This window comes from Phacochoerus africanus, chromosome 6 (genome assembly GCF_016906955.1).
Source record: "Phacochoerus africanus isolate WHEZ1 chromosome 6, ROS_Pafr_v1, whole genome shotgun sequence".
In the NCBI taxonomy this organism is placed as follows: Eukaryota; Metazoa; Chordata; class Mammalia; order Artiodactyla; family Suidae; genus Phacochoerus; species Phacochoerus africanus.
In genome coordinates, this window is record NC_062549.1 from 125,089,631 (window position 1) to 125,107,242 (window position 17,612).

The 17,612-nt window shown below is 41.0% G+C and overlaps 1 protein-coding gene across 1 annotated transcript in view; it reads right to left on the minus strand.

Annotated features, from left to right (window-relative positions):
• RPAP2 (RNA polymerase II associated protein 2) overlaps positions 1–17,612 on the minus strand; it is an 82,227-nt gene that overhangs the window by 42,731 nt on the left and 21,884 nt on the right. Inside the window, 4 exon segments of the mRNA XM_047785314.1 lie at positions 1,218–1,300; positions 6,700–6,798; positions 6,800–7,637; positions 10,136–10,171. Of these exon segments, the coding sequence (XP_047641270.1) occupies positions 1,218–1,300; positions 6,700–6,798; positions 6,800–7,637; positions 10,136–10,171 (1,056 nt within the window).

Genomic DNA, 17,612 nt, shown 5'->3' on the forward strand with positions numbered 1-17,612 from the left:
ACGGCCACTCAGGATCCAAGCTGTGTCTGCGACCTACACCACAGCTCAAGGCAACGCTGGATCTTTAACCCACTGAGCGAGGCCAGGGGTCAAACCTGCATCCTCACGGATCCTAGTCAGGTTCGTTTCCGTTGAGCCCTGACGGGAACTCCCAGACGTTACCTTTACAGTGAGCAAAAAAGCTCTACTGCTTTCGTAAACAGCCAACCAAAAAAAATCCCTATGTCACTGTAATTATTTTCAGTATTCTTTGTGCTTCTTTTTCTTTAGGTCATTCCGCCTCTTCCCAAATTTAGTGCAAGAACTAAATTTGGGAAGAGACTAATCATTTGGTCTTTTAGCAGGGTTCCTATTGGTATCTTCTGTTGTAGCCAAAACTCAGAAGGAAGAGAATTCCTTCAGAGACACACCTACATGGTCTTAAGGTTAAAACACTTAGTTTAAAACGTAAACGTGGAGGAGTAGGCTGCTCAATACACCACGGCTTCCAGAAAACAGGTTTTGCTTATTTTTGAACTACTACAAAATGAAGACATCTGCATGGGCACAGCACCTTAAATAATGACTGAAAACCCCTTTCCATCATTTCTACTGAAGGAAAAAATACAAGTTCAAAAGTTCAAGACCGATGTCACACTTCTGGAAAAAAAGATACTCAAGCTCCTTTTGAAAGAGAAACCAAGACTGCAATTTTTAAATGTCATTTGTGACTGGGCTAATTACAAGAACAATAATTTCCACTACGGGAAGCTTAAAACTAAAGTGCAAAACTCAAGTTGCTGAGTGTGAAATGGTGCTATGAATGTGTACATAAAGTAAGGCAATAAACCGTTAAACCCCCATCAAATCTTATTCACATGTAAAACCAATGTGACACTTTTACCACAAATCAGTATTTAAATGGGTCTAGCCCTGCTATTTTTTTCCCTGACTTCACTGAATGATTAAGTGGGGCTCAGGCAGTTTGGTTTTCCACTCCCATAATCTCAGTCCTCCTCTTTATTATGTGTCTCTGTCTTCTATGCAAAGTAATTCCTATATTCTTTGGTAGAGCAGCTTGAAAATCTAAATTTCTCAAGTGAAGAAATCCATGTGAACTTCACACATTATTTTTCAAACTGTTCAAAATTCAAGGATTACACCTAAAAGTTATGAAGCCACAAATATCAAATTAATTTTTAAACATTATACAAGTGGAATAACAATTACATACTTACACTTTACTCAATTTTTCAAGTACGATGCGTCTTCTAATCTGGCTCTGAGAACTTGAATCTATCAGTGGAAAGGTGGGATCATGCTGAAACACATTTTTAAACAAAGCAAAATAAAATCATAAATTTACATTCTTTCTTAGGTAAGAACAATAAACATAAATCAGAAAAGTTTATAGCTGCAGTGTGGTTAAACCTTCAGAATTCGAAGGTTTAAATTTGAGTGTCAGCTCAGTTAGCAGGTTGGGTGGGAACTTGCTAGTTATCTGCCCTATTGGAGAGCACTGTCTCATCTGTATAATAGGGTCAGCAATGCCTTTATTAAATGAGAAAAATGTATACAAAAGGACTTTGTAAAATGCTAATTGCTATATAAGTATAAGAGATTAAAGGACTGAAATTAGCAAATACTATAAATATATTATGGGAAATTCCACTTCTAGAAAAGGCAGACAAGATAATTCAAACCACTCCTCCTGCTGAGAACTAAAAAAGCTGGAAAAAACCCCACGTTTGTTTGAAAGCATCAGAGAGCTAACAGGCAGTAAAGAATTGTGGCCTGAGATTCTAGAAGGTAGAGGGCACTGACTAATTTCAGAAGAGGCAATTTAGATACTGAGAACACGAGCATTAGAGTTTGGGGCCAAGAAGGAAGGGTTGCTGTCATCCCTCCCCAGACGTGAGACCAGGACTGGAGACCACACTCCAGGAGAAAGAAGGAAAAGGAAACAGGCTGGCTTTTACAGAGATGGTAGCCCAGCTTGGTATCATCTTTTTTTTTTTTTTTTTAGGGCCACATCCTCAGCATATGGAAGTTCCCAGACTAGGGGTCAAATTGGAGCTTTAGCCAGTCTATACCACAGCCACAGCAACATGGGATCCGAGCTGTGTCTGCAACCTACTTCACAGCTCACCGCATTGCCCGATCCTTAACTGGCTGAGCAAGCCAGGGATTGAACCCATGTCCTCATGGATACTAGTCAGATTCGTTGCAGCTGACCCACGATGGGAACTCCCAGCTTGAAATCATCTTAATCACCGACTGGACTGCTACAAATCACTTGCCAGAAGCAAATGCAAATCTGTCTAGAGGAAGGTAACATCAGCCTGGGTTTCAAGTTATCTCTGTAATTATACAGTGTCTGCCACATAATAAAGCAATAAGAAAACAAGACAATATGACTAAAATCTGAAACACAGCCCACAGACATTAACCCCTAGAAAATCCATATATTAAAGTTATCACGTTTATTTAGAATAACTATGATAAATATATTCAAAAAATGACAAAATGGAAAATTTTAGCAGAGAACTAGAAACTATATAAAAGAATCAAATGAAAATCCTAGTAACTGAAAAATATAGTATTTGGAAGAACTCAATGGATAGATTTAATAACGTAGTAGAAAGCAGAAAGGACTGAAAGAATAATAATGATTTGGAATGAAGCATAGTTCCACCCAACGTCCTTCCTGCCAACCCTTCCCTCTGGGTAATGCGAAGCACAAGAGAATAAAAGAGACACAGAAGATATGGTGAAAAAGACTTAACACACCTGCAATTGGAATGCCAGAAAGAGAGGAAAGGGAAAATGGGACAGAAGCAATACCTGAGGAGATAGAAACTGAGAATATTCCAAAACTGATGAAAGAAATCACAGATTTAAGTATACAGTAGACAAAAGAACACAAATATTATTATCGCACCTAGGCAAAGCATTTAAAATTGATGATAACCAAAGGGGAAAAAAAAAATCCTAAAAGTAGCTAAAAGAAGAAAACAGTATTTTCAATTAAGAGAACTAAATGGAAGCCAAAAGACAGCGGGCTGCGAACAAACAAAACCCCAAGTCAAAAAACTGCTAATCTGGAATTCAACTCCCAGGAAAATAGTCTTCAAAAATGAAAATAAACAATCTTCTCACAAACAAATGCTGAGAAAAATCATTAGCAAACTGGTACTAATGAAAATAAATAATATTTTTCGGACCCAAGGCAAATGATCCCAGGTGAAAAAAGAAAGATGCAGGATGGTATGAAAAACAGTGAAAGAGTAATTAACGTATAAATCCAACTGAATATTGACTATAAATATTCTTGTAGGGTTAAAACATATAACTTACATTAGACTTACGACAAAGATTCAAGTTTTACTCCTAAAGATTAAGTTTTTTTTCAATTAAGTCAACTTTTATTTTGGCATCAATATCATAAGACATTCCCAATTAATGCTTAGTAAAAGAATGTATAAAAACAAGCCAGCGGAAGAAAAAAAAAAAAAACAGAATAATAATATTTGCTCTCAAAAAAGCAAGAAAGGAGAGGAGGAACACAGAACAAGTGGGGCATGCTAAAAGAAGTGAGAGAGTAGATTTAAACACAAATATATCAATTATGACATTAAATGTAAACAGACTAAATTCTCCACATGAAGGACAAAGAATATCAGCCTAGATCAAAAAAAAAAAAAAAAAAGTCCTTGAAAATACTAATAAAGGAATGCTACTGTCAGCAAAGTAGATCTTGTAAGGCCAATTCATTAATTAACTAATTAAATAAAATCAATGATGAGAAAGATTACCCTATATGCTAAGAGGTCTTACACTTGCACCCAATAATATGGTTTCAAAATATTTAAAGTAAAATAAGCAAAACTAAAAGGAGAAATACTTATTTTTTAATTATGGTGAGCGATTTTGACCCACCTTTCCCATCTCTCTTAGGAACTTACGGAATGAGCAAACACAAACAAAAAAAAGAAGGAAAGAAAAGAAAAATCAACAGTGCTTCTCAAACTTTAATGTGCACACATTTCCTGAGAGGAAAACAATGAAATCTGACCCATACTCTCACCATAAACAAAAATCAATCCCAGATGAATTACAAATCTAAATGTGAAAGGAAAAACAACAAAGCTTCTAGAAAATGAAATAACCTGGGCTAAGTAAAAATTTCTTAAAGAAGTCACTAAAGGGAACAATTAATAAGCTGGACTCAGGACATCATCAATGAGAGTGAAAAGGCAAGTCTCAGAGTGGAAGATGGTATTTGCAATACACAAACAAAAACAGGCTTGAATCCTGAATCCATAAAGAATTCCTACAAACCAACAAGAACCACCACCTCTCCAGATATTCTAACAGATAAATGAAAACAACAACAACAACAACAAACTTGAACAGGCCCTTCATCAAAGAAACTATCCAAATGATCCACAGCCAGATGAAAGAGTGCTCAAGTCATTAATCACCAGAGAAATGTATTATAATCTAAGAGCAGTATGGTAAGAATGGTGAAAAGTAACAACATCAAGTACTGGTTAGAATGTGGAGGCATGGAGACTTTCATACAGTGATAGCAGAATATTAAATAGCAGAACAATTGTGGAAAGTTGTGTGGTATTATCTAGTATAGCTGCATATGTGTGCACATTAGTCTAGAAATTCTAGTCCTAGATACATACCATATAGAAATGTATACACATTAAAAGAGAGACATATATAAGAAAAATTCATAATAGCAAATTCCTAACAGCCCCAAACTGGAAATAGCCTAACTGCTCATTAACATTAATAAATTTTAAGATATTTGTATAATGGAGTACTATACACCAATGAAAGAATTAACCACAGTACAAATGCCACACAAACATAACATTGCATGAAATACACTGGACACCAAAGAATATATACTGAGTGAATCCATTTGCGGACCGTTCAAAATCAGCAAAATTCATCTTTGCTATTATAATTAATTCATAATTGTTATAAATAACTTTGGAAAAGAGATAACACTTCGGAGGAGACACAGTGGGGGTTTCTGGTTAATTCAAATTTCTTGGCTTAGGGAGTGATTACATTAGCGTATTCATTTGCGAAAATGCCACGAGCTGTACACTTACTATCTGTGTTACACATCAATAAAAAAGTTTTAAAAACAGAGCAGTCAAATTTCAGGGATTATTTTTTCCTTCTTGCGGTTTATAAGCACAAAAATGATAAAATAAGTGATGAACCAAGTTTTATGAAGCTGAGTGACAGAGATTATGGTTTCTCCAAGATTCATATTAAAGTTATGGATGCTATTTATACAGCTGAAGTGATTTCAAATATAGAGCTAGGTTAGGTAACATTCTACAGAAACAGAAGAATTTCTAAATTTTTACTGTATTTCCACTTTCATCCTTTTTTAAATCTCCAAATGTGTTCTTAAATTTAGAGCTATTTTTACTCAGAAATCTTTCACAACAAACTCCTGTGGTAAAAACAAGATTATCACCTATTCCTCTTTATGCCAGATGACTTCATTCCCCAAACTACATAACCAACCAAAAATGGGTAATGGAAACAGTGAAGGAACCTCCCTAGCGCTCAGTGGCATAGGTCCATTTCTACATGTAACTGTTTACATGCAACTAGTAGCAACTATATGTGAGGCACTGTGGTAAATGCCTTCTATTCACTACCTTTAAAACTCCTAACAATTGAGCAAGGGAAGCCATTTATAATCCCCTTTACACATAAGCAATGAGACTAAGTTTTCACATAGCTAGGGAATGGCAGAGCAGATATTCAAATCCAGGTTTACCTGAATCTTCTCCTATATCCAGTATTTCCCCAATATGTCTCCTCTACTAAATTCTATTCATAAATAATATTTTAAATGGGCACGCTTGCCAAATATTATCCAAATATTTTACTGTTTAACTACTAAGTCTACTCCACTGCATACAGTCCTACTGGAAATGAAACACGGAGATATACACCCTATGTACAAATTCAAAAGTATCCATACCAACAACAACAACAAAAAACAAGCCTTTTCAGAGAGTACAGATATTACACGAAGAACTGGGTTTTAAAGAAAACTTTGTTCCTGGAGTTCCCGTCGTCGTGGTGCTGTGGTTAACGAATCCGACTAGGAACCATGAGGTTGCAGGTTCGATCCCTGCCCCTGCTCAGTGGGTTAACCATCCGGCGTTGCCATGAGCTGTGGTGTAGGTTGCAGACACGGCTCAGATCCTGCGTTGCGTTGCTGTGGCTCCGGCGTAGGCTGGCAGCTACAGCTCCGATTCGACCCCTAGCCTGGGAACCTCCATATGCCATGGGAGCGGCCCAAGAAATGGCAAAAAGACAAAAAAAAAAAAAAAAGACAACTTTGTTCCCCAATTCTAGGCTTTTTCTACGTTAGAGAAAATGTTAAATATTTATGAAAATTTTCTGGGGCAAACTTTACATAGTATCCATCAGGATGCAGGTTCGAACCCTGGCCTCGCTCACTGGGTTAAAGACCCAGCATTGCCGCAAGCTGTGGCGGAGGTCACAGATGTGGCTCGGATCCGCAGTTACTGCGGCTGTGGCTGTGGCGTAGGCCGGCAGTTGCTGTTCTGATTCGACCCCTAGCCCGGGAGCATCCGCATACTGAAGGTGTGGCTGCAAAAAGAAAAAAAAATTAAAAAAAAATTTTTTTAAATAAAAAAGACATACCTCTTCTGAGTCTTGTGATTTGGTGGTTTCTTCATTCAAAACATATCGTCCTCTATAAAACTCCCTGATCCTTAGATTTAATGTTTCAGTTTCTTTTTTTCAAGTTCTCATAACTTGGCAATGGTTTACTGGCTGTATCTGAGGCTCTAAACGGTAAAGACTCATCCAGGCTGTTCGGAGATTCCTGCAAGGCAGGGGAATGACTCTCTGGGTCAGAGGTTACGTCATCTTCATCAAATTCTTCTTCCTTAACCAGAGGTGCTGAAGCAGGCTTCAGACATACAGAAGCATAATTCTGGCCATACAAAAACTTCAAGGTTTCTTCTGTCTTCCACTCAGTCAAGGTCTCCTTCAGGGCTTTAAGTAAGTCTGCCTTTCCAACTTCAGAGGACACCTGCGCTGAACTAGAAGCTGACCTAGAAACCTGACTTGATTTGGCAAATTTCCTCTTAAAATGCTCAGCACTTTTCTTACTTATGCCTACAAGAGTTATTTTTGAACTACTACACTTACTTTCAGAAATTTCTGAAGCTTCTAATTTTTCTTGCGAAGGACTATGTGAAGAAATCTGAGTATTTAATTTCTGTAAGGGAGGTTCACAAGCAGAAGCTTTCTCCTGATTCTCTAATCTGCAATGACCTAACTGCTCCGTGGCATCTATTACTATCTGCTCTTCGCTTTCATGGTTGGAGTTCACTTTTTGATCAGCTTTCTTTCTCATTATGCTTTTTTTGTGCAGCTGTGGCATTATACCTGCTGCATTTGGCCTGCCGCCTGGCAGAATGGAGGAAACAAAGTCTGGTTCATTATCACTGCCACTATCACTGTGAGTGCTGGAAGAACTAGATTCATCACGCTTCTCCGAACAGTCAGGATTGTCAATATCTGATGTCTTAATGGCCTTACTGGATAACTGTATTTCTTCTCCAGAATGACCACTGTTGTAAGGAAAGAAACAAAAACCACTATAACAGAAAAACAAAATGTTCCATGGTATTTATACTTCATAACTTTCAAGGCAGAGATTTGTATTCCTTAGGCAAGGCCTTATTTATAGGCTTATATTCACCTAAGCCTGTAGATACACACGCGCACACACACATTGCAGAAGAAAGCTGTAATTCTAGAATTTCTCTACATCTTATTAATTGTATATAGTTCTTCCATCTTCTTCCCTTTTCTCCCCCATTATTTAAAAGCATTAAGAGTATAGCAAAAAAAAAAAAACACCCCAAAACCCGGAGTTTCCATTGTGGCTCAATGGAAATGAATCCAACTAGGAACCATGAGATTGCGGGTTTGATCCTTGGTCTCGCTCAGTGGGTTAAGGATCTGGCATTGCCAAGAGCTGAGGTGTAGGTGGCAGACATGGCTCGGATCCTGCATTGCTGTGGCTGTGGTGTAGGCCGGTGGCTCTAGCTCTGTAGACAAAAGATGAAAAGAAAAAAAAAAAAAAAAAACTTCCCCAAATCCCTAAACCACACAAATACAAAACCCTACGCTTGATAATTTCATCCTACTAAATTAGATTTTTGCTTCCTTCATTTCTGTAATTATATTACATAATCCCTTTTTTTTTTTTGGCTTTTTAGGGCCACCCCGAGGCATGTGGAGGTTCCCAGCCTAGGGTCCAATCGGAGCTACAGCCACAGCAACACCAGATTCTTAACCCAACTGAGCAAGGCCAGGGATAGAACCTGCAACCCCGTGGTTCCTAGTTGGATTCGTTTCCACCGCACCACAACAGGAGCTCCTATAATCCCTTTTTTTAAAAAAATTTCTTTTGAGAGTTCCCTGGTGACCTAGTGGTTAAGGATTCAGCATTGTCACTGCTGTGGCTCAAGTTCAATCTCTGGTGTGGGAATTTCCACATGCTGAGGGCGTGGCCGAAAAATTTTTCTTTTGGAAACTTCATTATTGGTTTCTCAAAAAAAAAAAAAAAAAAGGCACTCTGCTTAGATTTTGAAAGATAAAAATAAAATGATGTTTTAAGCATTCCCCAATTCTTTTTTTGCTCCTTTAAGTCCACACCCACAGTATATGGAAGTTCCCAGGCTAGGGGTCAAATCAGAGCTATAGCTGCTGGCCTACACCAGAGCCACAGCAATGAAGGATCTGAGCCTCGTCTGTGACCTACACCACAGCTCACGGCAACGCTGGATCCTTAACCCACTGTTTGAGGCCAGAGATCAAACCTGCATCCTCATGAATCCTAGTCGCGTTTGTAACTGCTGAGCCATGAAGGTAACTCCACATTCCCCAATTCTGATTGATAGTTACATAGAAAATTCCGTAGAATAAAAAATACAAGAAAGTCATAGCAGAAAACAAAGCTGGCAAATTAGGAGTTCCTGTCGTGGTGCAGCAGAAATCATGACTCGTATCCATGAGGATGCAGGTTTGATCCCTGGCTTTGCTCAGTGGGTCTGGGATCTGGCATTGCCGACAGCTGTGGTATAGGTCGTGCAGCTGCAGCTCCAATTCAACCTCTAGGAGCTGTAGCTCAGATCCCTCGCTGCTGTGGTATAGGCTGGCAGCTGCAGCTCTGATTCCACCCCTAGCGTGGGTACTTCCATATGCCGTGGGAGCAGCCCCAGAAAGACCAAAAAAAAAAAAAAAAAAAAAGGAAAGAAGGCTGTGGAAGGGAACAGAAAAAAGACGACAAGTTCATTCCATATCAGTTAAGATTTTTTTAGTTAGAATCCAGCCTATATAACTATGGACTAAATCTTGTATCTGAAGTTAAGTATGATTTCAAAAAACATAGACAATTCAATTTTCAAGTGTTTCATACTTTCTCCTGGAATTGTAAGGTAATTATATTTTTCTATACTATTTGAAGCTATAAACTGAAGATTTACATCAATTAATAAATACCTCTTACTTTTACTCAATTCCATATAACTAAGGTAGTGACTAATAACCAGGAAAATTTATTCTGGGAGATAAAAAGGTATGTTTTGAGAGATGATCATGGTTGGGCAAGCAATACCATGAGGAAAGTTTAGGAAAAAAATCACAACTCAGAATCTCTATTACTGCCTTAGACACTTTCAAATAATTAAATAGCTGATATATTGTTTTGAAATTCTATAAAACTACAAAAACCTTTCAACAAATGTAACTGGCACAATCTGGTTGACAAAGAAGCACCGTATCTCAGATGGAAGCTGTGTTTGTGTCATATTTCAACAGGTTCAATTAGACTTCCTGGGTAGAAACAGCTGTACAGTAAATCATAGAGATCAAACACATCATCTTATCATCACAAAAGAAAAAAAGCTGTACCAGGCAAATACTTCTCTGTGTGAGCCACAACGGGCACTCACACAATGCACCATCAGCACAGGGAGTCCGAGAGTTCACCTCACCTGGTTTACTCAATGTTTCTACCAACATGAACCAGAGAAGGTAAACGATACTGATTCAGCCATACCTTTGTCCTTCCTGCAGCAGCTGAAAATCAGGATGTCTGTGACAAAAACACAGAAATAAAAAACTGAAAGCAACTTGCAAGTCAAATACTTTCAACTGTTTATTACAACCCTTTTGGAAAGAAAACATAATTAAAAGAAACAGTTCATATAAAGATTTTCTTAAGGAAAAAACTCAAGGGCATCATATTGTGAAACTCGCCCATAAGAAATCTGGATTAATCTCACGTAAAATTTACTCGTATTTCAGGACTAAGTTCAATTTCTATGAGCCAATAAAGTTTCCCCTGACTAAGCTGCTAAAGCCAACCTCTCCCTTCTCGAAACACCAGAGTCATCATTGTCTGCACAGTTAACACACACTAATCATGCACTCCCTTGACCTAATGCTAGAGATTCTATTTACATGTTTTACGTTTCATACGTTTTAAGTCTAGCTTCTTAACTAGACTACAAGCATGCTGAGGGCAGAGTTTATGTATTGTAATTTTCCTGTATTTTCTTTGTATGTTCAACAAGACTTTCTTCCCCTAATTTCTGAGAACACAGTTGTGCTGAAGTACAGATGTGAGCTACTGGGTCAGGGGACTCGATCTCATTCTAGGAATTATTCCGGTATGAGTAGCAGAAATCAGATCTGGCTGGGCATCCCAGATATTAAAAGAGGGGCGGAAAAAGCTCTGGGCCAAATACAAAGAGGAACAAATATAATCACAGCTAACGAATCCAAGATGACAGCGAAACTCTGTAAAGTACTTCTGAGTACTCAGAAAATCGCCTTCCAAAAACTGCAGAGCACATCCAATGAAAGTAAATATTCAAAGCATTAAATAAACGGGTCAATATTCTTTTCTTCTCTTTGGCCACGCCCACAGCATATGGACGTTTCCGGGCCAGGGATCGAACCTACACCACAGCAGCAGCCCAAGCCGCTGCCGTGACAACACTGGCTCTTTAACCCGCTGCACCACAAGAGAACTCCTGGATCAATATTCTACGTTCACTGATAGACTCAATTCTTAAGCGGTCAGGTCTTCTCAACTTGATCTATTGATTCAATGCAATCCCAATCAAAATCCCAGCAAATTATTCTGTGGGTATTGATGAACTGATGCCTAAGTTTTTACGCAGAGGCAAAGACGCAGAATAGGTAACACAATATTGAAGAAGAAGAACGAAGTAGGAGAACTGACACTGCCTGAGTTCAGGACTCCCTATAAAGCTACAGTAAGCAAGGCAGTGCAGTGAGATACTGTTGAAAGAAGAGTAAAAAGATCACTGGAGCAAAACTGGCCAGAAACAGACCCACAGGAATACAGTCACCCGATCTCTGACAAAGGAGCAGAGGCGACAAAATGGAGGAAAGCGAGTCTTCTCAACAGATGATGTTCCGCAGGCAAAAAAACTCATCTCGATGTAGACAATACACGCGCCACAAAAATTAAGGCAAAATGGATCACAGACCTAAACATAAAATGCAGAACTATCAAACTCCCAGAAGAGATAATACAGGAGAAAACCGAGATGACTTTTCAGATACACACCAAAGGCATGATCTGTGAAAAAAGAGATGCTAAATTGGACGTCATTAAAATTAAGTTTCTCTTCTGTGAAAGACACTGTCAAAAGAATAAAAAGATTAGGAGAAAACATTTGCAGAATACTTATCTGATAAAGGACTGTTATCCAAAATACCAAAGCACACTTAACAATCAACAATAAGAAAACAACCCAATTAAAAAATAGGCCCAGGGAGTTCCCTGGTGGCTCACTGGATTAAAGAACTGGCATTATCACTGCTGTGGCTCAGGCAGCTGCTGTGGCTCAGGTTCAAAGATAAACAGATTGTAAACAAGCATATGAAAAGGTGCTCTAAGTCAGCAGGGAAATGCAAATTAAGACAATGAGCTACCACTCTCTCTATCAGAATAGACAAGAGCCAAAGCACTGACAAGCCCACAGGGTCTGAATGCTTCCATCCCCTGCCTGCCATCGTGTACTTACGTTAAATCCTAACCCAATGGGATGGTATCAGGAGGTGGGGCCTTTGGGAGATGCCTGGGTCATGAGGGCACATCTTTCTTGAATGGGATTAGCGCGTACATTTATAAGAGAGGCGAGAGAGGCGAGAGAGAGGCGAGAGAGAGAGAGAGAGAGAGAGAGGCGAGAGAGAGGCGAGAGAGAGGCGAGAGAGAGAGAGAGAGAGAGAGAGAGAGAGAGAGAGAGAGAGAGAGAGAGAGAGAGAGAGAGAGAACGAGCGCGCGCGCGCGAGAGAGCGAGCTTCCCAATCTACCATGTGAGGACACAACCAGAAGTCTTCAGCACAGAAGAGGTCCTCCCTCAGCCGCACCAGCACCCTGATCTCAGATTCCAGCCTCCACAGCTGTGAGAAGAAAGCCCTCCTGTTCGTAAGCTACCCAGTCTGTGCTAGTTTGTTACAGCAGCAGCTGAAAAGACTGAGACGTGCTGAAGCCCTCAGCAGAGAAGAAATCCGGAGGACACATAAGCATACGGAGAGATGCTCCGCCTCATATGCTGTCAGACGAATGCAAATGAAAATAATAATGAGCATGATTACAACACCTACTAGAATGGCCACAATCAGAGCACCGACACCATCAAGTGCTGGCGAGCACGGGAAGCAGCAGAAACTCTCCTTCACTGCTGGTGGGAAGGCCAAATGATACGATCTCTGGGGAAGACCTGTTGGAGACTGCTTACAAACTACACACGCTCTCACCGTACAAGCCAGCAATCACACACCATGCCATCTACGCAAAGGAGGTGAGAACTTACGGCTACACAAAAACTTGTATGCTATGTTTACAGCAGCTCTATTCGTATCTGCCAAAACTTGGAGGCAATCAAGACGTCCTTAACTAGGTAAATGGATAATTACTATGGCAGACTGACAATGAAATGTTATTCAGCACTAAAACGAAATGAGCCACCATGCTATGAAGAAACAGGGAGAAACTTGAAGGCACTTTAGCAAGAACAAGAAGCCAGTTTAAAACGTTAGTCCAGGAGTTCCCGTCGTGGCGCAGTGGTTAACGAATCCGACTAGGAACCATGAGGTTGCGGGTTCGGTCCCTGCCCTTGCTCAGTGGGTTAACGATCCGGCATTGCCGTGAGCTGTGGTGTAGGTTGCAGACGCGGCTCGGATCCAGCGTTGCTGTGGCTCTGGCGTAGGCCGGTGGCTACAGCTCCGATTCAACCCCTAGCCTGGGAATCTCCATATGCCGCGGGAGCGGCCCAAGAAATAGCAACAACAACAACAACAACAAAAAACAAAAAAAAAAACGTCAGTCCAACTATATGACATTCTGTAAATAATCAAACTATGGAGGCAGGAAAAGATAAAAAGTCACTGGGGTTCGAGGGGTAGGAGGTGAACAGGTAGAGCGCAGAGGATTTTTAGGGCTATAAAACTACTCCGTGTGATGGCGTAATGGTAGATTCAAGTCACTATACGTTTGTCCAAACCCCAGACTGCACAATACCATGAGTGAACCCTAATGCGAACTATGGATGTGGGTGACAGTGACATATGAGTGTAGCTTCATCAATTATAATAAATTCCAGAATTCCCGTTGTGGCTCAGCAGTTAACCAAACTGACTGGCATCTGTGAGGACAAAGGTTTGATCCCTGGCCTGGCTCAGTGGGTTAAGGTTCCCGCCTTGCTGTGAGCTGGGTGTAGGTCAGAGACGCGGCTTGAATCCTGCGTTGCTGTGGTTGTGGCGCAGGCTGGCGGCTACAGCTCTGATTCGACCCCTAGCCTGGGAATCTCCATATGCCACAGGTGCAGCCCTAAAAAGCAAGAATAAAAAATAAATTGTAACACACTGCATGTTGATGGGGGATATGGATAATGGGGGAGGTTATGCATGTGTGTGGGCAAGGGGGTTATGGGAAATCTCTGTACCTTCCTCTCCATTTTGCTGTGAATCTAAAATTGCTCAAAAAAAATCAATTGATAGAAAAAGAATAAATACAAGGAACAAGGTGTGCACTAAAAAGAAGCTAAAGCATGGAACATAAATCTCATTTAAAGGGCAAAAATAGGGCTGCCGTGAAGGTTGTATTATAAAAAACTTAGATTAAAAAAAGTCAAGCTAAATGGACAGATGGAACCAGAAGTCATTTGAGTTAGGACATTTAAAGGGTGCCAATCAAAAATAGAGTTGCAGGAACTTTTCTGTGTAATTAAACATCACAGCATCAATCATATAACTGTTGCCTAGATAATCCATTATCTTCTGTTCAGTCCAAGCGCAGGAGGCAGTGCAGGGAGTGGACATGCTTGCCAATGCTCTCCTAACTACAGGAGGCACTACTAACTGACCAGGGCAGCCGCTTCCATTAACCCTCTCAGTACCACACCTCAGGCATACACCCTGCTCTAGAGGTTCCCCTGCAGTTCAGGGGTTTCCCTGAGACCAATAATAAAAATATTTAGAAAGAAAAGGCAAATAAGGCAATCAGCAGTGAGTTGCTGGAGAGTAAAAATTGAATCTATTTTTAATTCTTCCTTAGTCTTTCAGCCAATCAAGGCGTGTCCTTTCCCACTCATCCAAATTATCCTGTTTTCCCGACCTCTTCCCACTCACGAAAACTCCAGTCACAGAGGCTACCTAGGTGTGGTGTTGCTCAAAGAAAACAAATGACACTGCTTGGACAGTGACTCGCCTGGACTGTTCCGGGGATATTTATAACTCCCATTAGGAGCTTTTTTAGCAGACCAAATAATACGCTAACGCTCACAACAGAGGGTTTTATTGCCTGTTGACTACTTCCTGCCACTTCCATTTGTGGTTCTCACTCTTCCCGTCCCACACCCCGCCCAAGTCTTCCCGGCTAAGATGATCAAGGTTCTGCATCTTGCCGGTGTCTGGCATTTACCTGGTCCTACCTGATCCTGTCTGAGGATCACGGTTGGGAAGAAAACATGTGAGGACACAGGGATTCTCAACTGGATTCTTATATTAAATGGATGACCTGCAAACACAGGGCATATTCCATCATTCAATGAATTCTTTCAAAAATAAAATTCTGGGAAGTTCCCGTGTGGTGCGGTGGGTTAAGGATTGGGCATTGCCAGAGCTGGGGCGCAGGTTTGATCCCTGGTCTGGGAACTTCCACATGCTGTGGGGGCTGGCCAAAAAAAAAAAAAAAATTTCTGAACTATTATACGTATGGAATATGCTGGATATGATAAGTAATACTAAGAACAGGTTCCTATTCTTAAGGACTGTACAATTTAATAGGAGAAAAATGCATGTTCTTAAGAGATTTACAAATAATAATCTTTATAAGAACGATGTAGCTATTATTATCATTCCCATGTTACAGATACAAAGACTGAGTACAGCTAGTAAGTGGTAAAGCCAGGAATCAAGAATCCCACAGCTAGTAAGTGGTAAAGCCAGGAATCAAGAATCCCACAGCTAGTAAGTGGTAAAGCCAGGAATCAAGCCCGGCTCATAAGAACTACACCCTTGCATCACACAATTCAAGAGAATATGTGCTAAGTACCATGAGAGAGAAGTTAGCTGCTACAGGAAATTAGAGTAGGAAAACTTCCCGCTGAACCAATGAAGCAAAGCTTCAGATTCAGCTGGGCGTGTAAAATCCAAATAGTTTGTATATGAAGATATTTGAGGCTAACACTTTGGATTTTACTCGGAGGTTTTACCTCACAAATGTCTCCCCCTTTTCTCTTTTCTTTCATTAAGCCACCATACTTATATGTAGCCTATCTCTAAAAAATAAAAACCCACCCTGTCCTTGAGCGATACAATCCTTCCCCATTTTTTTTTTTTTTTTGCTTTTTAGGGCTGCACCCCTGGCATATGGAAGCTAAGGGTCAAATTGGAGCTATAGCTGCCAGCCTACGCCAGAGCCACAGCCACGCCAGATCCGAGCCTCGTCTGCGACCTACACCACGGCTCATGGCAACGCCGGATCCTTAACCCACTGAGCGAGGCCAGGGATGGAATCCACAACTTCCTGGTTCCCAGTCAGATTCGTTAACCACTGAGCCACGACTGGAACTTCCCTATTTCATTGTCAAATTCCTTTAAAGAAGCCTAAGCTCATCACTTCCAATTCCCTATCTCCTACTCAGTCCTCAACCCTTTGCCTCCTGAAATGTGGATGCATTATTCTACTGAGATGACTCTCGCTAAGATCGCCAATTACCATGGGTCTGCTAAATCTAAAGGCCATTGTTCAGGGTTTTCCCTCCCTTTTTAAAGTAGGAGGAGTTACTGCTGTGGCGCAATAGGATCGGCAGCTGGGGGCACTGGGACGCGAGTTCAATCCCCGGCCTGGCACAGTGGGTTAAGGATCTGGTGTTGCCACAGCTGCCCCTTAGGTCAGATCTGACCCTGGCCTGGGAACTGTATATGCTGTGGGGCAGCCAAAGGAGAAAAAAGGAAAAGTAGAGAAGAAAGAATCAGTAGGAAAGGAGAGTTTGAAAGGGGAAGAAAATGAATCCTAAACTAAGGAAGAAACCATCAAGGCAGGCCTTGGTGCGAGGAGGGAAGGCACGGTAACAGAGGGTCCTACCGAGGAGGCCGAGACACGACAGAGCTTGTGACGGAAACGACGGTGAGGGGATGCTGGTGTCAGTCGTAGGCTGTCGCTACAATGAGGTGGGAGTTGGCTTCAAAGGTTAAGGAGAGGAGCAAATGTCTGCATGAATCATAGTCATTACGAAACAAAGAACAAGCACGTGAGCGCAGAGCGGATACTACCCAGAACGGACTGGGACAGGGCCAAAAGCATGCAGCGTGCAGGCCTGGGTCCCAGACAAACCTGGGCGTAGGTCCCACATCTACGTACATGAGCTGAATGTTCTTGAGTGAGTCACTAGAGCTCTCTGGGCCTCAGCGCCATCAGGACAAAATGAGGAACAGCAGGTGTTTCCCCAGGGATGTGGCGAGGCCTGCGTTAAATGGGATAGCTCACTTCAAGCGCTGATGGTCTTATCTGAGAACATGAGCCAATCATCTTAAGCAACCAAAGCATGGAAAAAAAAAAAAGAGAGAAAAGGATGGCTGAGGCTTGGGAAGGTGGACACGGGGAGGAGAAAAGTGAGAAGGAACCCGGGACTGTTGGAGAGAGTGATATGCAGCTGCTGCCTGTGGAGCTCAAGACAACCAGGTTAACGGGGTCTGCCGACCTAGAACAGAGCTGAGGCGGAGACAGGAGGTCAAAACCAGGTCACAGAGCACACTCAGGAGCGAGAGCTGTAGATGAGACAGAGGCTGTGGTCAGAGACGGGAAGCTCTTATTTCAAGATCTTGGAGGCAGAATAGTTCCAAATACGAATGAGGTACAAGGATGGCTGAATCAAGGGCTAATCGAAAAGTAAAATTATTCTAAATCATGACTACAGTTAAGTAGTTTTATGAGAAATCTCCGGCTATACAGCTTGATATATTTTGAGAAAAACATGAATTATTAAAACAAA